Source organism: Varroa destructor, unplaced genomic scaffold, assembly GCF_002443255.2.
Source record: "Varroa destructor unplaced genomic scaffold, Vdes_3.0 BEIS01000001.1, whole genome shotgun sequence".
Taxonomy (NCBI): Eukaryota; Metazoa; Arthropoda; class Arachnida; order Mesostigmata; family Varroidae; genus Varroa; species Varroa destructor.
In genome coordinates this window covers 10,842,125-10,869,011 of record NW_019211454.1, presented here as the reverse complement: position 1 = coordinate 10,869,011, position 26,887 = coordinate 10,842,125, and the positions used below count along the sequence as shown (strand labels likewise).

General features: G+C 42.8%; 1 protein-coding gene across 4 annotated transcripts in view; it reads right to left on the bottom strand.

Moving 5' to 3' along the window:
* The window catches only part of LOC111247231 (growth/differentiation factor 8-like), a 34,888-nt gene extending 8,623 nt beyond the window's left edge, over positions 1 to 26,265 (bottom strand). For 2 of the 4 annotated variants that reach the window (XR_015323035.1, XM_086982601.1), the window contains exons 1-4: positions 25,155 to 26,265; positions 5,803 to 6,014; positions 4,923 to 5,114; positions 4,130 to 4,411 (exon numbers count right to left, since the gene is read on the bottom strand). Coding sequence is in view for 3 of the 4 variants with exons in the window: in XM_086982601.1 (XP_086838727.1) it covers positions 4,130 to 4,411; positions 4,923 to 5,114; positions 5,803 to 6,014; positions 25,155 to 25,539 (1,071 nt within the window). In the remaining variant the exon portion in view is untranslated. Of the gene's footprint in view, positions 1 to 438; positions 4,412 to 4,922; positions 5,115 to 5,802; positions 6,015 to 25,154 lie in introns of those variants that run through there. The other 2 variants (XM_086982606.1, XM_022797910.2) reach the window with 2 other exon arrangements.
* Between the last annotated feature and the right edge of the window lie 622 nt (positions 26,266 to 26,887).

The window sequence follows — 26,887 nt, the reverse complement described above, 5'->3', positions numbered from 1 at the left end:
GCTAAAAAAGAAAATTTGTTATCCTGTTCCAAAGTATGTCACATAGTTTGTTTTCGTTTTGTTTTAGATAAATAACTCTCGTAAGGACACAAACATATATGTTGATATATGTGTCTAACATAAACGTGCGATTCTGCACATAAAAACGTGTTAGCTCGTATAAAGGTACTTCTCTAATTTCGAAAATTAAAACCTCAGAGGTAGGGCGAATACTAGACAGAGTATGACTGGGTAGGCACTGACACTCTTGTTTACGAATTGATCAGTAGAAACGAGATGTTTAACACAATTTAGGAGCCCTCAAGCTATCCATTGTGTCGTATTTACAATGTTTCTTTAATTTGTATCTCCGTAACGTATATTCCGCATCCCTCCCAAAACATACATAGGATAAATCGGGCGACTGAAGTGTATACGATAAAAGAGAACAAATTTAAGTTGACTCTTCCATTTACATTTATTTAGGTTTCCATTTTATTGATAGTTCTGATTTTTTTTCTGTAGCATGATCGACAGCCGGGTAAACATCAACACATTAATAATCAATGCATTGTTTTTGCATTGTCCTTTGTACAGAATGAGATGTGTGGGTCTTTGTGCTGGACTTTCAACATGTATTCTCTCAACGCTTTCGTTCTATCTGCTGTTCCTGTTCAAATTAAAGAGCCAAGGAAATTACACGTTGGCAAATACGAATAGAGGACTTTACGAGGGGGACGTTTTTCTATCGCGGCCGTCCTTTTCCCCTAAGAATCCCCAAATGACTCCAACTTTTTTTTATTGTCTTTTTTGTCTTTTTATTAGTACATTCAATATCAACTTCGTGTTGCTCAAGCGTGTTTAACGTTGACCATTCGGCTTCTTCTTATATCAAAATCAACGCGGCGGTGGTGGTGGTGGTGATAAACAACGTTCTATCTAATTCAACGGGGACGGTGACAAAATTATTTGTATTTGTTATACTTAATATTGTTTTGCCAAACGAGCTGCGGTCCTCAAGTTGGTAGCGACCAAGCTTTATGGCCGCACACAAAACCATCTGCCGTAGATAGGCAAGCCAATTTCATTTAAGGGAGGGCGTCACTGTGACAAAGTGGGTGACAGATGCGTCTTTCCTAGCAACAAAGGTAAGTTTAAGTGTCCCTATTAGTATATGGTATGTTTTAATGGATATGTATATGTGAGCCCTTTTATTATGATTTGTGGATATATACCATGTTATTCTGCGTAAGCAATCTTCAGACACCTCGGCAATCGTCCTTGTGCTTCGCTGCTTTATACTATCTACTATCCGTATATTTGTTTGCTTTCTGTTGTCTTCGATTTGCTTGGCGTTGTCCAATGAGTAAAAGTGTTCGTTCGTTCTGTGCCACGAAGAATTGCTGTAGCTGTTATAAGTGTTACTGTTATTGGTATAGCATAATTACTATAAATATTACCATTCCTATACTCCTATTATTATGTACACGCTACACAGCCGGAATAACGCGCGTCTGGAGCCACTCGATTGATCGAGTTCACAAACAGACTTTTCTTTTTCCTTTTTTGCTCCCCCTTTTAAAACACTTTTTCTTTAATTTGTTTTTATCGTTGCTTTTGCCTCTTCTCTCTTGTCTTTTCCTTGTGTGTTGGCAAAAACTTACCTATTTTTACATGACAGGGCCAAAATATACACAAAGATATACAATGATGATACATGATGACTGTGGGTTCGGGGCGAGCGGTGAAGTCTCTTGTCTTCTAGCCATACTACCACTACCCGTACTGGCAGCTCTCAGCTGAGCGTTAATTAGCTAGTTAAGTGAGAGAATGGCAGAATAAGACGGAGAATAGGCAGGGAAGACATGGAGGACCTAATGGGTGACCCGGCATCAATTCGATTCGATGATTCTGCCACAGCGGCTTCTCGTTGCGACAGCCGCTTAGAGTCGCTGATACCAGTGTGTTCACGTTCCGATAGACAATTTTTGCTACGATCATTCGACGATCTTCAAAATCATTGTTCACAGTTGTGGATGTTGAATGCGAGGATAGGCAGAGACCATATAAGTTCCATTGATACCGACACACAATGATACTGAGCACCACTCATAGAGCTTCACTAATCCGACCATTTTCTAAATATATCCGCGTCGACAAAGTGCGTCCGCCGAGAGGCACGACTATACTACGCCGGCATGGGGCCCAGAAAGGTTCTGTACCACGACCAATAGAAATGTCTGCAGTTGTTCCGCCTCGCAATCGCAACCACGACCCTCTTGCTCAACTCCTCTACCTTCACCCCACCTAGGATTTCGCCCTTTTTTCCTTTAACTAGCATCTCATCTCAACCTGAACTAGACCTTGACTCTTCCTTTTCTTTTCTCTTGTAGTATTTTGTTTCTGTCCTCCATCGCCGCAAATGGTAAGCTGCTACCCGTCTGCTGCTGCTGCTGCTGCTGCTGATCCACTAGACCTTCTCCATCATATCGTTCTCCTCGGGGGGGTATGGCGTGCTGTTTTGGGACAGTTAAATGACAGGTGGGGCATAATGATGATGCCAAAGAAAGCACTTGGACAGAGAACACTAATAAACAACAACATGTCGCGACGCTGCTCGTTCTTGTCGACGCTGAGATGGAGCGAAACACAACAAGCAACATCAACTATCAAGGTCAATTAATTGACACGGCAACTGAATGGCTTAGCGAAACAATCGACGCTATTGAGGTCGTCAGCTTAACCATGTAGCTTCAATCGATCGATGGTTCTCTTTCTCCCTGTCTGTCAAAATGAAAAAACAAAAAACTTCAGCTACTGCTGAGATCTACTTTGCGCGACCTCCGAAATCTCAATTCAGTTTCAAACATTCCGCTACAGTTAGACCATTACTATCCCTCCCGGTTAACTCTCCAATTCTGCCGACCAATGTCTACAAGGCGCAATACGCCTTGGATCTCTAACACCGTACGCTGACCGAAGCGGAGAAATTTGATTGTATATATAGTCCAGCAGCTCGGAGTTCGCGTGCCACCTACTTTTTTTGTTATTGAAACATGACGAGTATTATCCCTTTTACGCGACGGAAAGGTTTTTGCTTCCTCGTTTTATAACTTCGACTAAAAGCATTTTGCCGGTCTTCAGTTCTATTACCGGTCCAACATATTTTTTTAAATATCAAATGAAAAACATCACGCTATCTGGCCAATACAATACTAGGCACTCAGGGTTGACTTAATCGACAAAAAGCAATTTAGACTAAAATAGAGCCCATAATCAAAAATTTCCCCGTGAACTTTCGTGCCTATTCCGTAATATCCGACAATCAGCTCAAATGTTCTGCCGGTCCCACGTTCCCCTATACTTTAATTGGAAACAATTTACCTTTATCTATTGCCCACTCATGCGCATCGGTATACTTCTTTACGAACGTGAAAATTGAATTTGCCAAAGTAGCAGAAGACGGCTAAATTACAATTTTTCTGCGGTGGGTTATCTGACATATGATCTGATTTCGTCATTCGTGCACCGGGGGCACATTTGAGGGCGGCGCTAGTGTCAGATCCAGAAGCCTCCTTCATTAGCCTTTCTGAACAACTGACGATTTTCCTTCCTGACTTGTGAATAGAACCCGTTCGATTTCTATCAAATACACTATAGTAGAATACACTAAAAAACAGCTCAATCTTGAAAAGGTACTTTTCGCCTTCGGCCTAAAACCTTCATGAGTGATCCCACGCGCCATAATTCTTGTTCCAGAACAGCTATTAAACTGTTTCCGGTTGGAGAAGCTATCTCCAGAATTTTGCAACCTCTGTTTCGTGAGAGTAGGGCATGGTCTTGTTTTGGAAACGTTCTTCTCTATTTTTTTTTGCTGTTTTTTTTTTTGCTATCTTTCTTATCGCCTTAACTGTTGCCACATACAGATTTTTAACGGCTTCTGTTCTATCCCATTCGACCTTGTGATCTCGTCTGTGATGCGCGGCGGTACCACGATGCCCTCCCTCTGCGTTTAGAGGCAGGCACAGCTTGAAACAACCATTGCGGGCAGGACACCATGCAGTATGTTCCTTTGGTCGTCAAAGTACAGCATCGATATCGAGTTCAGCTTACGAGGCCCGCAGCACGGCGTGATAGGATTTTTACTGACCTGGTGTTGCTGCTGAGCGGACATTGTCGTTGCGGAGTTTTGCGCCTGTTGGGTAACCACGTGTTGGTGTGAAGTGAAGACAAATGGGCATTCACCATTGCAGTAGTTAGCTTCATACTTGCGCGGTTCTATTATCCAGTTCCAACCGAAATCCTCAAAGTTGACTGTAAATGGGTAACGACAGCAACGAACTTGTCTATTTGTTTCGTCGCACACAGCCAAGCTGGATCGACGCGATCGGCCCTTACTGCGGTTTGAAACTGTGAGCTTAAGGAGAGGCCTCTGCAAGGCAGATGAAGAAAAAAAACAGGAACGTTTAACAGAATAACTAATTACAATAGTAAGCAAAGATAGGGGTAGGTGTATTTTTTGTATTGACTTCAATGGTTCGCGATCGTTATTGACTAAATTTGATTGAATTCTACTAGTTTCATCGATTTAATGCACAACTTTCATCGGCTTTTTTTTGTTTTAATAATACGTTCGCGAATGTTGACATATTAGAAATGTACCGTTGAAACTTGATGTGCTTACCTCATTTAGGTCCGAACTCTAGAAACGGGAAGATCGTGTGTTTTTTTTTAAGAATATCATAAAACTGAAATCTCTGATTCTGACTGTCAACAACAAAGGCCGACTACGAATTTTCGTTGTATATTTTCAGGTTAGCTTTATCTCATAGTGCTCGATTTACTTATGACTTCAATACAATGGCTTCAAATCTGCGGCAGTGTTTCTTAAGTAAGAAAGCAAAAAAGAAAATAAGGATTTATATAAATCATTATTGACGTACATGTTTGCTGTGCGTAGCCAAGCGGATGTTGACATCTCGCCCACGGTTATCATATATACGTAATTTCAGGCCGAGATTTTCTTCACCAAGAGTTTTAAACCAGCTGTCCAGATCGTTCCTAACGTCTACCTGAATCCAGCGACCTGGATGATCGCGACTACATTGATGACCTCGAACGTGTTTCGCACTACCCTATAACGGAAATCTTGTACAGTAAGATGCCTACCTAATACGTCAGTCTGTACAATCTTTAAGTAGCTAAATTAAGTATCTCATGTATGTGTATATGTGCAATCAATATGATCGTCACCATTCCCCGTAGAGGTTCAGCGTGACACTAGACACCTAAGTCGTTTGCCCCTGTTCTTCGTCCGAGCGAGCCGAAAATATTAATTTCATAACCCATAGCGTTCCTGGTTACTACAATCGGGTGGTAAAAAATAGCTTTTATCGAAATTTGATCTACAGTGGGGAAAAAATGGCCTTTTGAGAGAAACAGGCCTCGCCTTGGTAAAAAAAGCACAGTTCACTTGAACGTTTTCGATCTAAATGCTTATGTATCATCGTTCTTGCCTTACGCTTAGACGACAGCTCACTGTCCCTATCGGATCGTTCTGGCGTAATACTACTTCCTAATGTCAACTTCTTCTCCTATAGTATATAGACTGCTAAACGTTTCTGCTATACATAGGACGGCATCGAGGTCGAATGTTGTTAGCAGGTGATGATGAACTACTAGTAAATGACGACATGCTACAACTGTTTATATTTTCGATAGATACCTATGAGAGGTTGTAGCTAGAAAAAAATTTATATGAATGGGATGAACGCCTATCATTCATCAGTGGCAATCCAATGATACAATAACCTTTAATCTCACTTTTTTAGTTCGATATCCGCTATAATCGTCACGGATGACTTTCTCGATGACGGCCGTAAAATCTCCAAGCTCGTGAATAACAGCACAAGGCAGATGGAACCGAAACTCGGCCCTATCGAGCCTTTGCGTTAAGATCGTTGATGATATCTTAAACTGGAACAGATTATCCGGAATAACCCATCCGGAGATCTCTAAATACTTCTCTGTTAGATCTGAAAGAAATAGAAAACGAATAATAGCAGCCATTGGCAGGAATGCTGCTATCAGCACAGATAGATATAGGTCTCTCGAACCGGTTAAGGCCCGCTAGATTAATTAAGATTCCGTGAGTTACCTTACCTTGATCAATGAAAATTAACAACATTTTTGATATTAATCAGGTATCTGTACTTGTACCTATGCTACAGATGTGCGTTTGGACGTGATAGTTCTTTTCACGCAGATGCTGTAGTAAGCAGTTGTTCCTAGTAGGTATTGAGGGGCAAACTTGGACCGCAGGTAGATGCTTTAAAGGCGTAGCCTAATATTAAATGCAATGTAGACATATACCTAATGCAGCTGTTCGTCTGGGCCTAGAGTTCAACTTAAACTTGCTTCGTAGCATTTACTGAAACTTTGAACTGAAAGCCTAATGGTATACCTGTCAGCTAAATAGCCAGTTGATGAATTTTTAAAGTTTAGTGAAACTTTCTTAGCCAAATCTACTGCCTAAATGGTATCGCAACAGTAGGAAGTGATTGAGCGGATCGCCAACCCTGAATTTCTCTATCGCAGAGAGCCACGAAGTACGGGCTTTCTCCACGTGTGTTGCTTATGCCTCATTCTAGAACTGAAATCCTAATCCTTCGTTAACGGTACACAACCATTTTATTGAAGGCGGTATCTTATCTATGTAGAGACCTGGATAAACTTTTGCCAGACTAGTATATTAGAGCAGGCTGCATTGCTCACTGTTTATAGCTCTAGCAGTCTCTGTGCTCAATCAGCTCGTCATATTTATTCATTTCGCCAGCATTCGACGCTCCGCCTTTTGCACAGCGATTCAGATGAAGGAATCGGCCACCCCTGAAGCTAGTCTCTCTCTCTATTATACTGTGGGGCATTAGTCGTTCGCTTGGCGTATAGCACTCTCGCACATTATGTGCGACAGGCGCCGGCAGGCGGTGCTTGTACCGTTCCGAGATTCCGGACAATTTTATATGTTGTATTCAATGGACACGAACTGCGATAGCTTCGTCTCCTACGACCGTAGTGCAAGTACTAATATTCATAGTTCGCTATTGTGTGTAAATAGTTAATAGCAGTGAAGGCCTGCCGAACGAGTGCCTGCCTATCTGGATGCCTGTTGAGTCGCAAGTATCAAGTGATGGCCATCGCGACGTGGGGCGAGGGGGCGCGCAGTGGCAGGCTGCGTGACAGAAAGCCACGTGCTCCCCTATCACGCGCGCGAAGCAGACAGCAAGGTTACAATCTACAAATGTCGACACAGTAAAGCGCTGGACTGCCGATTCCAGTCAGTAGTAACGCCAGACTTACTGTTTAGCTTTTTCGGCTCCGCAGTCCGGCAGAATACGATTGGACTCCAATCAAACAACTACAACTCATGTCCAGAGCGAGGATTACATAAACGCAAAGCTAAAATGTAACAAATTGAAGATACTGCATAATAGACAACTCATTATCGAAAGGCAGCGATTGGAGACGTAACGTACTGATGCTTTGTCGTCTACTCGACGATTAACTATTAAGCCCGCCTTGGTTAGAGTTAAAGCCGATGAGCGCAGTTAACATCGAATGAGTTCCTACCTACCTATGCGTAGGACGCATTCAGTTTCCTTATTGTATCTTATCGTTGCGGTTCGAATATCACCTGATCGGTTGTTCAAAACTAGAAGTTAATGATAATCCTCTAACATAGTTACTGAAGAATGAATCTGATGCCGGCAGAGAAAACATCAGTTGCAGTTTCAGGCCCAGCTTTCAACAGTCAGGTAAATCGTCTTCTATTTTAGCTCTGGAGGCTAGAGGGCAGCAACCATATTGCTTGGTTAATTAGTAAGAACGGAGCTTAACGCTATGGCGAGCATCTTGCTTTTTAGAAGTACGTCGGAATATTTGAAGTACGAAATAGCTCAGCTGTATAAAAATAAATGGATACAACCACAGCATGGCAGAATATTAACTAATTTACATACGCTAAATCGATGATGGTAAATTGATACTGACTGCGGAACGGGTTTCATCGGACGTCTCGATATGCCCATTTCTACCACAACACTGCTCCAAGCCCAAAAACACGATCATACGCCCAAACATACCCATCTGCGGCATTGGTACGCTCGAGCGGGCCACTCTTGTTGTGTGTTCGAGTGAATCGGCCGATGATGGTAGACAAACGAGTCGGTGGCCGCAACGAGAACCTTTTGTTTCCAATATGAGAACGAGTGACCGCTTCCACCGTCCGCTTTCGTCTTTGAAGAGCTATGGACGTAGACAAATGTACCTGGCGAGACGATCACAGGTTCAGGTGGCTGGTTGAAATCCCTCTTACAAACTGGTGTCTTGTGCCTGCGATCGATTTGACCATCACCACTATTAATGAATCCCACCGACGGACTATCGACGTTGGCGACGACGATGGTCTCTGACGCTCCTAGCCCCCTTCGCCGTTCCAGAACGCTTCCACGTTATCCCCAATACGTCGGCCAGCTTTTCACCTTCCTACGAGATTCGTCGATTGTTCGTCCTACTCTGTTGCGCAGGCCCATGTCGCACGCCTCGCAAAGCTTTGTTGCTATTATATAGATACACATTTGGTATTAACATATCGTTAGTTGTGTGGCCTGCTTGTTCAAAGTGCCGTTCGTTGAATCGGGTTGACGCCGCTGGTATCCTGGTAGGAGGTAGTATGGTAGCAGATAGGTGTATTGGTACGGCATACCCCTGCGGGGGACGGAAGCGCATCACTAATAGCAGTACGTACTGCTGCAGGGACGCCGTCCTCCCTCTCCGATGACAGGTAAATGAATAAACAATGGTCATGTGGAAACTGTACCGTAAGCGCTGTAGTAAGCAGCGTAGCTAACTTCTCTATGCATAGGTGTCATTTAAAAATGTCGACATACATGACATCATATATTTAATAAATAGCAATGGGTTTTCGAAATGCTAGTTCGAATAGCGAGCCACGAAAACGATTTGGCAGTGGCTGTTCCATTTGTGATATGGCCATCGATGGACGCTAATCATGCCCAGATGTCCGCTAACGGTACTAGCCGTGTTTTGACAGACGGATATCGAAACAGCGTTGCCTGATAGTTTATTAGGTTGTGTATTGGTTTCGCTTTTTAGATAGTATAAACAATATCGCATCTTAAATACCACCCACATCGGCCTCGTACAACCTAACACCTAATGATAGCAAACGGCAAAAGAAAGTAGCGATCAGTCATCGGCGGACAAAGCTTTCCTAGCGACAAGCACAGCCCTCGGATGCAATAGTTTCAAAACGGAGCTCGTAAATTTCAGCTGTTTTCTCGTGAATTCTCATCAACTAGCTACGTAGCTAGATCATAATTCATACTGCGCTCTTACTCGCCTGTGCCGATATCCATGTGTGTGTACATATAGAGCTTCAAAATACGAGATCGTTTAATATGAATTTCTGACGCTATATTAGGCATTTATTAGGGAGCTTTGGAGTATCGCTGCTGGTCGGTAGTATCACCGGAGATACCTCGGCTCAGTACATATTTACCAGATGAATGTTACTGTCCAAAATCAGCTTTTGCGTCTCGTCGAGCTCTTGCGATGCGTTTTATAACCACATAGATCTGTTCTCTCTCTCTCATTTTGCCGGGACACACACACGTTTTACACAGGTGGAAACCAGTATTTCTCCTTCACTGTTTGTTATCTGTCGTTTCAAATACTACTTTATGTTAGACGTACTTTATTTTACCGTCTACCTTTACAGGAACAGGGCTAAACATTTTTACACTCTGTCGAAAATTGGAAGCAATTTTTGCAAGGCGTAGAATCGGTATTAGGAATGAATGTCAAGACCCCGTGCAACTGCACGACAGCATCGTGTGTCTCTTTTATTTCTCTTAAAATACAAATAAACGTTAATGTGTGCGCGGATATGTTCTAGTCCAAACGAAGTAAAAAAAACTGCGATGATGATATACTCCCATGATGCTGTTGACCCCAGCACGCGTCGAATACACAATCAACAACCTTTACTGGAACGGGCAATTGTGCCCTATTCGTGTGTGTTCGAAATAAACACCATTTGAAATCGTTAGATCAATGGGTCATATCAAATCGCTTGGGTTGAGGAAGGACCACAAGCTAGATTGATTCAAAGCTATACAATTATTGATAATGTTTTCCTTAATTCAAGTACATATTAGGCTGTGGGAAGAAAGTCTCCTAATATTCGATAAGTCTCTTCGCATACGTCTTGAGCAAAAAATAGGTAGAATTAAAAATGACTCCCATGCCCATAGCCAGAGATCGGACAGGTATTCCTTTTCGAGAAGCAGCTGACGTTAATTTTAAAGGTTAAATATGGCGTATTAAGGTGAATATCGTTGTTGTTTCTGTCTATAATAATAATAGCTTGCGATTCTGTTATATATTCTTAATTCTTTCCTCACCTGCACTTATCAATCAAATCAGCCGTAATATTACCCACTGGATTACAGAGAACACGATCTATCTATAAAGTCTAGGTGAATACCCGTTCGCTTGCATCACTCATGTTTGTTCTTCTAGTTTGGCTACGCGTAAAAGGCCAAATAAGTTCTGTTAGACCGCCAAAGACAGGACACCAAAGAATGAAACGGCCGCTGGTCATTTGGAAGCCACCACTCGGCATCAAAACCTCTACTGTCTATTCCAGCTTCCACTCCAGCCATTGTCGTCGTCGTCGTCGTCGTCGTCGTCGTCGTCACCGTCGCCAGGTTATCCTGGTTTCCGCGCGCGGAAACCGCAACACGAGCTCAAACAGTAATGGGAAGACAATCTGTGGTGTTACTGGAAATAAATACGGTACTGCTGGCGACGTTGACCTGCTGCTGACCGTAGCGGCAGCGTTCTTGGAGACGCATGAAGCGGGGGCAAGCAATTTGTACGAGTTAATACCACCTACTTACCTGTTATGGCTGCGTACGTCGCTGCGACGTGCGTATAGCTGTGTGGGCAGGCAGAATAGAACGGTTTAGATGCGTCAAGTGCAGAGCCGTACACATAACAACTAGATCAACTGATGAGGGACGTACAGCGAAAGCGTGGCTGACAATGTTGCGATGAATAAAGACTTCATTAGTGCGGAGATAGGAGCAAGAGATAGTTGGCTCTCTGCGTCCTCGTCGGCCTTCGCGGCGCGAAAAGATAGCGGCGCGCAGCGGAGGAGCTGAACACTTTTGGAGAAGGTGCACCTAAACGGGTTAACAATAGAGGCGCGGGGAGAGAGCTGCGCCGGATGAGAAGGATCTATTATCTGCTTGTGAGAGGGGAGCGAGCGATAATAGTAGAAACATAGATAGAGAGGTGGTACACAGAACAAATGATGGCGTACGGCCCTTTTGCTGGAGATCTGTATATAGCGCTTAAAGCGCCGACCGTAAGAGTTAAAACGGCACGTTGACGTTGCGTTCTACGGTAACAAGGATATTCTGTGATGAGTGACGACGTTACGATCGTTGTTGGCTACGATCAAAGGTCAATGTGAGGGAGTGAGGAAAGTGAGCGTGACCAAAGACGTTTCGGGTTTGTCTTGTTTTTCCGATTCCCGTAAGAAGGAGGGGACAGGGAGAAATATTCCATACTAGAACTAATCTGAGGGCCGTGATGCAATAAAAACGTGCGAACATAGACGCACCTTAACAGTAGACGCAGAAATGATCATCTCGTTCATCATCGAATGTTCACAATCGTACGGAAATTACCGTTAATTTGAAATAATCAGTCCAATTAAATACGCTACTAGCCAATGACATTTTAATTTTGACAATCGACATGTACAGTCTGAACTGTACTTCCTCCACACCGGCAGATAACCGCCGTGGCTTCGTTGTCCGTATCGTAGATATTAAAAATATGGTCTAAAATGCGGTCATAAGCGCACCAGGATCCTTCTCGCTTCTTATTGACTCATCTAAGTGCGACTGAATTAGCGTACACTTTAATATGAATGGGACAAAAGAAGAAGAAGATCTTAGTTACCCGCTTGATAATACGGTAGCCAGGATAGCGTCATCAGAGTCTGTCTCCCTTGTCAGCCTCTGAATAAATAATTTGCCGATCATCATCATTATCATATCCATTTATATAAACCAGAATTTCCATCAGTAGCGAACTGTCTGATTGGCCCCCCGGTGACGCTATTCTTGGTCTAGAATTGTTACAAAGTAGCGTTCGGTAGAGTATGAAAGGCCAGTCTAATAGTCCGTCATAGCAGCTCTTCTCATGTATCTTCCTCGTTTCTGCTTTCGACGTAATTATCTTCATAGACGGCTGTACATTGCTTATGCTGGATGGCTTAGCTTTGATTACTTACATAATCACTGCTTTGCCAGCAGTGGCTAAATAGAGTAATAGCGTAGGAGCGTGTTTTGGCAGCTGGTTGCCGTTGATAACTGGAAGCGGGCAGCACGCGAAGATACAGGACGAGCCTGACAAAATCAGGAATCATAAGGCAATAATAATTAGGACAATCTATCGTGTTCCGATGTTATGCATAGATTATTTGCATTATTCCTGTTGTTGGGCATTGCTGCTGCTGCTGCTGCTGCTGATGATAAAGTTGTTGATGCGAACGAAGCTCGTTCAACCCACGATAGATGTATAACACTGCGACGTTTGATTCTTAAGCATTTGCGGAATTTCGATCCCCATCTGGGGCCGTCTCATAGCTACGATAGTCAAAGATAAGAAACGTAAAATGAAATACAGCGAAAAGTCTGCTTTTTGAGAAAAGACCATCGACCCATAATTACTAACGACAAATCGACGCCAAACGGAAATAACCGTTCTCGGACACACCGGCCGCGTACTAAGTAGATCAGCAACAAAAATTATCTGCGCTTGGGGTTCTCTGATCGGTGTCAATAGCACATGTGTGTGAAGTTCAATGGCAATGCCTGGAATTCATTCACGGCTCACGACGAGGATCACCTATGGTGAAACTGATTTAGCGAGAACGGACTATACGGCATGTGTCATCTGGAAATACTTGCCCCGCTAGGGCAAAAATAACAACCGGCGAATGCGAGACTGACTAAAATACACACATATATGTTTAAATAAAGAATGTTTCAGCCGCGACCAATTCTATTAGAAGCTTCATATATTTACACGTTTGTGTATTGATGATACTCATTATGGGTTTGCTTCAGCCGCGCGTCAAACGATCTCCTAGCCAAACTTCCGATCTGGTTTAAAATAGATGTTGTATCTGTCAATGTTAATAGACTTTCATACAAAGCGTCTGCAAATTATTAGCGTATTCCCTTTTACTCGTGCATTATCGATACTAGGCTTTAAAGTGTATACCGCTGACATTTACGTGATACGTCTACGTACTCTTAACTGGCTTCTCTAGTCACCGTGGACTCACTTGAGACATCGGACGTGCAAATTCGTTGCAGTCGCTTATATGCAAAGTCAAAAAAAATAACCCAGAGGTGGGCCGGCTACGTGAGTTTCATTTTGAGCCATACTAACCGTAACCTGTAGATTGTAAATTCAGACTCCCTTGGTAGTACGGCTCGGGTTGATGGGTAGCCTAAGCTTCCCCACAAGCGAAGCGGTACGCCATTGCGATTTTCTCAACTTATTAACGCATTTGAAGTTGGCACCATATAATTATATATCGCCGGTGAACATGTATCTCTCGACTAATGTGTTCAAAGTCATGCCAAGCTCTTTATTGTCGGTAATTGGCGTTTAGAAAGGCCATTAGCAATTAGGGCGTTGGAAGCCAGGCAAAAAAATAATTTCTTATTTTCTCTTACCATAGAAATAGCGTATTCCAGAGCTAAATACAGTGCACCCTACATTTACTTGTGTTCAGTCTTTCATTAGCTAATTAAGCGCACGACAACGCCAACTGATCGGGCATCAATACTGCGCCGGCACACGTCCACTACTCAACTAGACAATAGTGATAGCCTAAGTACAGGTGTTTATGATCCAAAGAGATCGATTTCATCTGCTCATCCTAAGTTTGTAGTATAATGTTAAGTAAAATGCATAGGTAATGACGGTGTCGAGAAAAACGGCTTGATCGATCGCATAGGATTTCATTCAATATAATATCGTATAGAAATTGTCAGACTTTCGAGCGGGTTTAAATCCAAATAAAATGAAGTACTTAATGAATGGAGTGTGGTTCCTACTTCTTCGTTTTTCCTGATTCGTCTTTGAAGAATACATATCGTCCCTTATGCTTGACATCGTTTGCCATGTAGAGGGTGTTCGGGATAATTTGGGACACCTAGTGCTTCGCTTCTTATTGTAGCAGGCTTGTCTTCATTTCTTGTTCTTGGTACAAGAAAACCAATCTAGGTCTTTCTGGACCATGACTACAAGCTAATCATGGCGGAAGCACCGGTTTCATTCTCAGAATATGAGCGAAGATCAATTATTCCTGTTCAAAGATCTCTTTCCACCGAGCAAATCCCCGCCAAAATTTAAAAAAAAACCACGTAAAATTGACTGTCGATCTCGTTGCGGGTCATTAAAGAGCTTCTATAGGACCCAGGAAAGATTTTCCTGCGCCGACACGGAACATTCGCTACTAGGAATAAATTAGAAAGGTTTAGAAATTCATCAAATAGGGGACGCATTGCAGGAAATTATTTTTGATGATCATGGATTTTTTTTGCAGATATCAAAGGCTGGTTTCAAGATGAGATTGTCTATCTCCTATCGGGCCGTCCATGTAGGTCACACCGAGTAGCTCTTTCGAAACTTTTTACTTTTTTAGGCCTTTAGCCTGTCAGTAGTTTTACTTTATTTTATCAAGCCCGAATTTAGGTCCGCTGCACAAGCAGCAAAGCATGAGTCTAGAGAATTAATTTTTCAAACTGATCTATCCCTGAGATGTTCAGGCACCTAGTTAAAACCGTACCCAAAGCAAATAGTAGTTAGATTAGATATGAGTGCGGCCGTCAGGGACGTCTCTGTCGACACACACAAAATCCCATTTGAATTTCTATGTTCGTTTACACTCACTTCATTAATAGGGGGACATCAATTTTGCCCAAATTTATATGAACCAATAAAAATTGGCAGATTTTGTCGTCCGGCGTTTTCCAGCGCTCCTGTCCTGTTATTGGTGTACCCTATTTCTTTGAGTTTCGAAAGACCATGCGAAGCAGAGCGATCGAACTTCCACGGACGATTAGATTTAAGGATGTTACCAAGCAGACGAAATGTCCTCGTTGCCAGGTAACGTACAAGCTGATTAATACCGATAGATCGTTTGTAGTCGAGAACGGTAACTGATATTTAGACGATGAAAATTGTGAAATGTTCTATTCTTGATTGTTTTCATACTTTCTTTCAGTTGTACGGTTGACTTATATAGAAAATTAATCAGGAGTGAGTTACCGCCGACACTCCTCAGCGTGTTCCAACTCAATACCTTTTGCAATAAGTCAGCCAAAGTGATTTCTTAGAAATTCGAATTTATTCTGCGCAAATAAATATGGCGCATTGGTTACTATCGCATAAAAACGAAAATACAAGTAGAACATGGTTGTGCAGCTGCAAGAACCGGGACAGGTTTGTCCGAAGGTGTAATTCACACTGGAATCAAATAAAATTCGACTGTTTCATCCTTTCGGCTTTATATACCCGCCTCTCTAAAAGCTACTTTGAACCGTTAAGCTGCCAAATGCGATGATCCCTATATTCAATAATAATAATAATAATAATAATAATCTTTACTATATGGGTAAAAATGTAAGCCTAACAAACGGAAGAAAATCGTTGGGGGCCAGGTCGGGTGCGTACGCTTGATGTTCAATCAGCCTTAACTCCGACTCGTAAATTTCTACCTTGACGACCATTGAAGTGTGAAACGATCTGGTGTCCGAATGAATACCATATATGCAATAATTTTTTTCGCGACTTCTGCTTTAATCCTATCAATTAGTGATACGTAGTACACTCCGGCTATTGCTCTCTTCTATGAAGTTAACAAACAGTCGCGATCATTGAATCGCGGCCGATGGAACAGCGTTCGCTTCTTTCGGAGTCCGTCTATCCTTCAGCTTCGACTGTTTCAACTGGGCCTTGGCTTCATGAGTATAGTAATATACTCATTCGTAATCATAGTTCACATCTGAAGTCGAAACCCCAACTTATTTCGTCCGACAGCCTTAATGATAAACAGCAATATATTTTCGGTCCTGATTGGACAAATGCTATGTTCAATGCAAAGCCAGTTTTTTCATGTTCGAATCCTTAGTCAATTTATGACAAGCACGTCCTGTCAGAATCTCTGCCATCTTTCTAATATGCATTTTACGTTCCTCCAGTTACGGGAGTGGCTGCGGTTATCGGCCATCTTATAAGTTCATTATTGGCCTACGTCTATCTTTCAATTCCCAAAAATTTTACAGTGGAACTATCCGGGGTTCGTCCCAATTTTACGTCAGCTGGCCGTGTTGCCTTTCGAAGGTAGAGAAAAATGTGACGCTTCCCTGGTACGTGTCCTCTGACAAAATATAAACCAAACTCTACTTGCCACCTTGCCTGTTTTCCCTTAGCGATTGAGGAACTGAAACTACGCTGATAATGATGGTCCGCTTGGACTCGTAGCACAAGTTCATTGCAGTTATTTTCGTGATCATAATATCAATGGCTGATTAGTCTAGCTCGACAACTAAGAATCATCCAGTTCGACCTGTATGTTTCTTTCGAAGGCTGGCAGAACGGTTCGTATTCGAGAAGTACTCCGTAAACTTGCGTTGACTTTTGTGGAGACCGTAAGTTGATGTCATGGGTGGGCTTCCATGTATAATTATCACATAAGGTTGAGCTGTAAATTCATTATTGACTAAATATAGCTAATGAAGATTTCTTCTTTTCAGGTTAGATAGAAAAGACAAAGAGTACACAGTTGAAACAGAGACCTACAGTAAAGACGAAATCGGTCCCGTAAATAATCGATTAGTCCGATCTGAATTTCGAATACAAAATTAAGGAAAGTGACCCTGCTCACTGATATGTTCACGACTGATTCATGACTATATATATATATATATATATATATACATACATATATATGTATATCGAGTTTTCGTTCATTTCGTAAGCTGCGTATCCATTATTTGTCTTCATTTTTCAACAAAAAAATTGTTGGACTGATCCTTCTGTGCTGCGCATGCGCAAAGCAATATACGAATGCTATTTTCGTCGCTATTAATATCATCCTATTATATTTGCAGCTTTAATTGCTTGCTTAAAGATAATTACTCTAAGCACGATATGCCGCGGAAGCGGTTTATATGCCTGTCTGATTTATGGGCATTTTTCTGAATGTCATTTTTGCAATTGTCATGCGTAACATTTGTCTGAATCATACGACAGATTCGAGATCCCGTGAAAATTTTATTAAGTTCCTTGTACATCTTATGATGTGTGGAGTAATAATTTTTACGTTACTATGCCAGGCACATGACTAAGCGAGCAGCCTTACTGCTGCTGCTACTTTTGTGCAACCAACCTATCGGGTAGATTTTTCGCGTACGGTGGGCTTCAGGAAATTACGTCTTCAGAAGCTTGTCCGGCCCTTTTTCAGCATCGCAAACAGTGCATCAATCCATGGTAACAAATATAAATAGCATCAGCCCGAGTTATTTTTCTGTAATGACAAAATATCAAATATGTTTGTATTTACGAGTAATACCTAACGAGCGGCCCGCGACAATAGAACTCTTATCTTACAAGACAAATACTACGTAACCAATATAACTAGACGTTTTCCATCCCGTCAGCTGTACGTAAAGCCGCGGTAAGTATGCAAGCTCAATAGGCTACAATGCGTCTAGCTGACGGCATTGTTCCAATAGCGATACGCCTGCTGTGTTCTATCTGCTAAGCTTGTCTTGTGCTAGTATCGTCTCCAGGGGTTGAGGGGCTTCGCGCGACAGCTTGTAGGATCGCATCTGTATACATGAGATTTTGGCGTGGCCAACAAGCCATCAGATACAATGAAACCGACGCAAAGTAAACCGGGTGTGATCCTGTAAAAAGCTAGTAACACAATATTTCTACTACAGCATTGATGCCTATCGCTTGCCAAAATACCCGCGCCCGTGGACACGGCTCCCATCTAGGTGCCAACGCACCTTAAACTCATACACTCTCGATTCTGCACTGAGCATTGGTTACTTTAATAAACGGGGGTCAATAACCCTGATGAGCAAACGCTCGAGGTCTGCCGGGACCGTATGGACAAGACGTCAGCCTTCTTGAAACTAGCGCGGGGTTGACGCCGAGCTAGACGGATAATGGAGCGGCAACTGACCGTTTGTTTTGTTCAGATTTTTCTCATGATCGCAACTTAGGCTAAATGGCATGATATTCATCACTGCAGTCATCCCATGGGTCGGCCGAGGGTTGTCGCTCGACCCCGTCAGCACGACAAATCGAGCACGCACACACACATGATGTACAGTGACCGCCGTTCGCTATATTCGTACATGAGTCTGCTTCGTCCCATGTTGGTAAGAACAAGCTTTGTTCAAAGCTTTTTCATAGAAGCCTTAGAAGAAAAGAGTGTTATAGTCTAGGTTAAATATTAAACGAGTGGGCAAGGTCTTTTTCGACACTGCCAAGCATCACCGCGACAGTTACCATAAACAGGCGCATCGGTACCCACACTTACTGAATGATTGTCGCGCTAATATTATAAACAATAGGGTGGTATCAGATGGTAGCTTGTTCTTTTTATTGACATTGTAATAATATGTATCATACTAAACGCCATTGAAAAAGAAGTCATATGGACGACTTCTGGCAGAGTTCTTTTGTCTCTGAGCCTAACGCGTACACCTTTTATGTAAATTACGGATTTAACATCTTAGCAGCAGGTTCAAGTCCTGCCTATATATACAAAAATCGAATTTAGCTCAACAGCGATATAACATAGAAACTGTTTCTAACGACTGCCAACCGGGCAGCACGACTATTAACCTGTGGCCACCTACGCTTCACTGTATAATTCGTTGTGAAGGAGACAAACAATGAAGCCATACGTCTGTATGATAAGCGGGGCGCTTCCAGCGTCTTGCCGCTGCGCTTGATCGACTTCGCGAAATCTCTGGAAAGTGTTGCAGTACTGATATTACATGCTCACTAGAGAGGGATATTAAGGGAGAACAGTCGAGGCTCTTTCGAATTAAAGCAAAATCATCAAAGACAAGACGATAATTGAAGACATGTCTAGTTTCGAGAACGACAATATAGAACAGAACGCGACCATTTAAATCAAACACCTCTTATTTGAGATAGGCTTTCCCTGGGTCTACTTTAAGGGCTGTGATGGTTTTGTAACCCTGGTCATCCTCTCCTGTCACAGTCTGGCAGGCCCGTTGCTAAGCGCTAATATTTTGACTTCAAAATACGGATAGCGCCACGTAGACACGAGCATAGCACTAATACAGTCTGTGCAAAGCACCTATGGTGCAAAACCACCTGGTTTATAGCACAGATATAACAATTTCCTACAGAAACTATAAGCACCTACCAAGATTTAAACGTAAAGAAACTCAATTAGCGCTACATTTAGGGAAGCGGCACAGGAGCTGACAATCGTCGAAACTTACGTGTACCTTTGAGAGACATCATGAGGTCTCAACAATACTAGGTTCTATGGACAAAATGAAAATAGCGAACTTCTCTCAATAGACAAAATTTCTATTTAGCAGTAACTTTCTGTGACCATCTTCGAAGAGACCAACGTTTACGAATTAAATCTCGTCGTCGTAGACACCACTCAATGCAAAGGTACTCTAGACAATTAGATAACTCGCCACTTTTAACAGTTGAAAATATTGGAATATTCTGTGCTTTTTATTTTTAAATCGTATAGACCGAACATCACCCGAAACGTGTGATAATTTCAGTTGCAAATTCAATGCATCAAACGAACCTCTACTAAAGGAATCTGTATAATTTTTTTTAGCTAAAAGTTACATTTTTGAACGTGGACGCAATTATAACCTGTCTTAATAGTACAGAGATATATAAGCATTCTTCTACTTATCATTTTCTGTGGGCTTCTAAATTAGAAATACTGAACGTGATATGACTGACATCATTAGAATAGCTCACGTTCAAACAAATGTGTACATCTGGTCCTAAGGTTATTATTACACGCGTTCCAAGGCCTATTATAAAAAAAAAAAAATCGCGGCTGGTACTTGTTGAAGACCGACACACCTTAGCAAACTGATGCGGAACAGTATCGCCCCCACGTGGACAGGCGCCTAAAATAGATTAATGGAGAGAAAGAACGGCGATAGCGAAAAGAAAACTGACCGAAAATTTACGCCTTTTTTCAGGATGACCAAACCGGCTTTGAAGTACATATTAAAACAGAATGCTGAAATAGAATAGACCCATATGCATGGGTCCACGAGCCGAACGCCACACGCTCGCTCACATCTTTATCTGATCGCGTCCCCTTTTCTAACGTCTCCTCGCAATTTAGTACTATCCACTTCAACGAGTGACTGAAACCCATTTTTAGCCGGCCATCGAGTGGGCGGTACCGTAGACGCCCCGTTTGATGCAGTTGAACTGGCATAGGACTCGATATAACAGATCGAACAGCGATGAAGTCTACCAGTCGGCCTCAGAAAATTACGTAGTAACTAATAACAATAATAATAATAACGACAGGCAAAATATTCGCAGGCCAACTTCATACGACTGAATGATGTGTGGAATAACTGTAACAAATGTTCTAACTTATTTTCAGGCAAACGAAAAGTCCGTATATATATATATATATATATATATATATATTATTTTCAATAGAGTAGTCAAGCAGGCCTTTCCTCACTCATCTATAATTATAATAATAAAAAATCTATAATAATAAAGTTCCGATACGAGAAAATGCTGCCAATGGGAATAATTGATACGTAGATATCTAAACTGTGACCATAAAACGATAACCGCATTTATCTTTCTTCGCGTGACGCCTGCCGCCATGGAAGCTGAGCATCAGCAGCTAAAGTAAACGTTGAACGGCCTTGCTTCGGATATTGGCCGTGGCAATGACCTTGAACAACTCTGACAGTGTAATAGTTAACGGATTCAGTAAACGCATTGTCGTCTATGGGTGATGTTGATTTTCGAAGTAGTCGATTTAAACAAATTTCGATAAATTTCTTAATAGGATCATATACTAAGACCGGGACGTCAGCTGGCTTTCGCTTCGAAAACCTGGCAAACAGCCATCTACATACGGTCCAATGCTTTGCGCAGCGTACGAGTCTAACTATGAAGTCATAATACAGTCGCTGGTCACTAGAGCAGATCAATCGTTGGCATGTGACTACGGCCGATGCGGAGTATTTAATTACCTCTCCCACAATCAGTTGAACGCAATCAGCCGTGATCAACTAGCGAATCAACTACTTCAGTAAGTCACTCATAGAATCCGTAATCACGAAGTGGCGGGCCTGAAGATAGCACACGATATCAAACGGGAATTTATTGTGACTTGTTCAGATCAAATTGTCAGATCTGTTTTCGCGAGGCGCTCTATAGGGAACTGTGTGCTGAAGATAGTCTTCACATTCAACAACTCATGCTCTGGCAGGTTCTGACTGTCGCTGAAGCTGGAATGTCCGGTGGTCGTTCCTGCGAGCTGCATAACAACTTCAGCTAAACTACTGTCATTATCATCACTGTCACCTTAAGCATTATAATCGGAGAGGTGTGCTATGGAGAGGTGCGCGCATGTAGTCATCTACACACATTTATGTAGAGAGCTTCGCTGCAGAGAAGCTTGTAGAGGTAATATATCATCGGTGGATTTCCTAAGACATCTTTTCGAGCTCGTATATTTGGGGTCGACTGCATATAAACTCAATACAATGCATTAAGTAGCGCAGCAGAAGAAGTCTGATCGTTTGTTGCTTCTGCTAGTCCTGCCGCCGGCGCAGCTGCGCCTGTTGGTCCTGTCTTCTATCATCTGGCTAGTACAGTCCTGTTCGTGCTGTGTGCAATACGCAACATACTGCTACTGCTACTGCTACTGCTGCTGCTGCTGCTGCTGCTGCTGCTGTTGCTGCTGCTGCTGCTGCTGCTGCTGCTGCTGCTGCTGCTGCCCCAATTGGTGCCATTCTAACCCCATTGGTATTCTCCCCCACGCTAGCCTTCTCTCCCCCAGCAACAGTCACCGCAACTCGTCGATGCAGCGGCGAGCTTTGACGGCGGCCGAGTTGGGTGACGGCCAGGCTTTCTTGGGGGGGTGAGGGGCCACCATCTGTCCGAGTGGCTCAGGACATCCAGTGAGCAAACGTCTAAGGCCGGCCTCGAAGAAGAGTCAGCATTTTCGAGAATGTCATCGACCAGAAAATGTGCAGGCGGCCGGTAGACTTTGACCGTCTGATAAACCCGCCTGATCATCGGGCTAGGCCATCTTAACTTATATCATTCTCTGGTCTTCGGACTTTCTGGCCAAACAACAACGAACGGTTGGAGAGCCTTGCTTTGGGTGACGGCGACTCTATTTCTCAACTGTGCAATGGCCACTCCAATCGCGATTGGCCACTAACCTACCTATTGGCCATATGCGATATAGCCTAAGGTCACTATAAGTGTGCAATGGGCTTCTCGAAGGCTTGCTTATAGGTACTATTAATGTTGTATGTACGGTAAAAGTATCAACAATTATGTACAGCCACAAGGTTTGTAGCAGACAGGTCCTTAGCTAAGCTCCTATGAGGATGCAAGAGACGCTCTTTCCTGTAAAAGATCCCACGAAAATCCCACGTCTAAATTGGGCTGCAGTGCGTAGATCTCGATCCAAAAATGCTTAGAAGCTAGATCAAGTGTATAGAAATGTCACACTTAAAGGATAATGCGTTACAGTCATTTAGCTAAAGAGAATTATCTGAAATAATCAACGTTTCTATGCAGAAGTATTTTTTTCAGTCATGTCAGTGCTTTAGCTGTTTCTCTATGACCTTTTGCATGCAATGTTATTCTCATTTGTTAGAGCCTTTTTACGGCATAAGGACGACTACTAACGGTCCAAAGACGCCCTTTATCACACAACAACAAGGGTTTTTACTCATTTTGTACCTGGTGAAGAAAGTAGATATTTCTGCGTTGTTTTCAACGAGTCCTAAATGTATTAGGTTAAGTGAAAGACACTCATTTGAGACTTGCGGAACTCGATTTTATTATCATCGCCCAATTGTTTGTGGTGCTTTCCCTATAAAACCTGTCTCTTACGATAATACGTAGCTCACATCGAAGTGTTTTAACGTAGGGGGGGGAGATGGGTGGAGGGATGGAGGAGACTCGTTCGGACGAACAGTTCCGGGAATATTGTCAGGTGAGCTAATCGACTTGTGGCGTTCTCAAGCCACAAATTGTGCTCTACCGTTGAATACGTGCCCAGATCGTCCAATATCTATACGTTTCGGCTGTCCGCCAAAGCACAAGGCAATGATACCAGCGAGACGGACAGTAACGTTCGGCCATGTGATGATGTATGGTCTATGGCGGATGACGGAGAGCACCGTTTACCTATGGCGGCAGCTATACGTTTCGCTTTATGGTTAACATAAAATAATGTGTTATTGGCCCTATTCATAGTGATTATTCAACAGCACTTTGGATATAGGCATGTGATTTTATAGTGTATATATATATCAGACATTTACGTAGTGCGTTTGAAATGTTAGAAGCAAAAGATGACATTGTCCTGATACCCGCGTTGGCAACTCAACGTCGGCGTCCGCATCGTCAAATTTCGTTTTCAAGCAGAAGCTCTTTGTCTAAGATGAGGATTATTGTCGTACAACGAGAACTGTTTGTATATCATCGTGTTATTCGTTCCTTCGTTGCGTCCGCTAAAATTGTTTTCTCCTAAAATACGCGATATTTTATAGACGTAGCTTAGCCAACGGTCAGCCAGGCTGGTTCGTCTTGATTATCGATAGACATGCTGCTTCTCTGTTTTTCCGTTCTAGTGAATTGAATCAACCGTGATGTCTCACACGAGGACAATCTACTCTCAGTGGACCTCACACAGCAAAATGCGCAAGTTACGTATCGAATTGATAAAAGGCCATTGTAACAACTCTCAATCCTTCTGGTTTGTTTTTGTTAACCATCGGCCTCCGCTAACGATGACAGCGCTGACCACCGAAGGGAAGTCATCAGGTTTATAAGCGATAATGTCTAACTAGACTTGCTGACTGTTGAATCCAAGCAAGCTGGGCCAGCGTGCACGTTCGATATCTATATCGGTATCGTTGACTACCTTTTGATCCTTTTCCTCCTTTTCGATCGATCGATCGATCGATCGATCGAACGAACAGAAAACGAAGACAAAATGCAATTATTTCGAAATTTCGCAGAACCCAAAATATGTTTCCAGTTTCAGTCCGGTACTGCCGTTGAACATCGCTTTAGAGTTATGAAACCAAATTGATACCTTCTAGACCTGGCTGTACTCGGTAGAAAGAAGCACGGTATCATCATAACTTTATCTCAATATCTATTAACTACTACTTATTGACGATGTACAAGTTAGAGGGTTGTTATAACAATTTTTTTTTTTTTAGTTTTCCGACACTTATAAGGTTTCTTAGAGGAAATATTGTCTAATTTTTCAAGCCATGGATCACTTTAATATCAGCAAGTGGATAGATAGCCTGCTCTGCATGAACATCTAATGGAACGATAGATAACTTCTGAACTTGTTGTCCGTACACAAGTATATATTAGCTCTTATCGGGATCTAATAAGAACGTCTTTAGAACAAATCGATCAACTTTAGGTCAACTTTAAATACATTGGGACATTTCTCAGATGGTTGACGAAAACCCTTAAATCAAATGGGCTTCATTTTGAATCCGGAAAAAGTTTATCTTCTGGGTCAAATCCAAAAACGTAATTTTGATTAAAGAGGTGGCCAATTAGATTTGCAAGAAATCGCCAATATCTTTTGTTAAACGCACGATATATTTAAAATATATTTACCAAAATAAGAGTGGTTTTTAGTTCGAGGCACAGTACGTTATACTGTGTGAACGTAGCTTTTGGGGGGGGGGGGGGGGGCTTATAGCATAGACACTCACCCGGATCGGTAAAGATGATCGCTTCCGTCGGCTTAACGTAAAAATCTTCCGAATCATCGTAGTCAGGATTCGGCGTAAAGCCGTAGCTTTGATCACCATACATTTGGTCTGAACCACTACCATTTCGTGCTTGATATGACGAAATTAGCTCATTCATTGCCGGGATATTCTCTAGCTCGCTTCGAGTGACGTTTGGCACCCTTTCGAGATGGAGTTTCTCAAGGATCGACTGCTTGATTTCGGCTAGTCGTCGCTCCTTTGCCGCTTGATGATTACCGTCACAGGTGGGACACAGATCATAGCTGGTCTCGTTCTGCATCGCTTGAGCTACACCTAGCGCGAGTAGCGAGGCCGTACAGAGAACAGAGCTAGCCGAAAACCTCATATTTGTTGTTACTGCAAATGGCTAACGGTAGAAAAGACGGCAATGATTAAGGTGATAACTTTGTGTTCGTTAGTGTGTACCGCCTGCACCGACGTTTTTTTAGTTGCTAGTGACAGCGATAGTGACAATTGCGATCGAACCGCGCACAGGACTCGTCCACTGCCACTTTGGACGGTGGATAGTAGCGGTTCACAGGGCCAATGTTCTGAACGGCTTACTCGCCTAATCACGGCTCAATGGTAACTTATTCGGACATTAGACATTGCTGACGGCATGATGAACTGTGTCGCGTATGCCAACGCGCGCGCTGTCCCGGAATGAAATGATAACAGTTTGCAATATTGAGAGATCAGATAGCCATACGATGCCGACGAGAAAAGGCGAACAGGATAACACTGACAACAAAACAGTAGTACTTTGTTGTTGGTGTAACACTGGAATCGAAGCAAGTCCGCACACGGCACGTTTTTTTCAAGTGTCGTACGTAATTGACGCACACCGAACGGTCGTGATGTTGCACCACTATTAGCTGTTACGTACGACGGTATCTATTAGTTGCGTTACTGTGTTAGTACGGCCTCCCGGCAGAGGACTTCGAAGTTCTTCTAGCACCGATCCTAGGATGGATCTCTGCGAACCCAAAGCCGCCACTGAGTTTTGGCACCTTTGCTCCGCCTTCGGGGAAAGGGTAGACGTCCCTTTGCTAGCGGATTGGCCTGCGCGAAGCGCCACTTTTTAAACCCCCTGGGTGGCCCTCGTGTGGCCTTTCGTTGGCGCCGTTTTGTGGAAGGAGAACTGTCGCCCGGCGACTTATAAGACGAAGATCCAATTGAACTCAAGTTTCACACGAAGACAACTAATAAACAAAAAAAATATATCCGCTTTATACTGCGTCAATTGTATTCGCGTAATCATTGTTGACCACAAGTTAAGCCAAAGTCTGAGATGTTACGGTCATCAGGTAGATAGCCATATTCTACACACTTGATCGCTGGAATATATAGAGAAGTTTGAATAGCAAATGGGTTTCCGCTACGAAATGAGTTACCACCAGAAACAGATTCGACTTGTGGAAACAGAATAGACGACGTATCGCAGGGCTCGTTCCAGTCGTGACCAACGTTATTGTGTGAGGCCTGTGATCACGATAATGACCTTGATGAGATCTCCGATGGGGTTACTTATAGCGAAATAGAAGGAGGATGATATGAAGAAGAAATGAACATGCGCACCGTCATGGATTTGCCACATGATCTTACTCTCATATATTTGTCTATCATTAATGATGCCCGATAATGTGTGCATAGGGGTATCAGAAGGCGACCAGCTTCACGTTCGTCGACGGTAC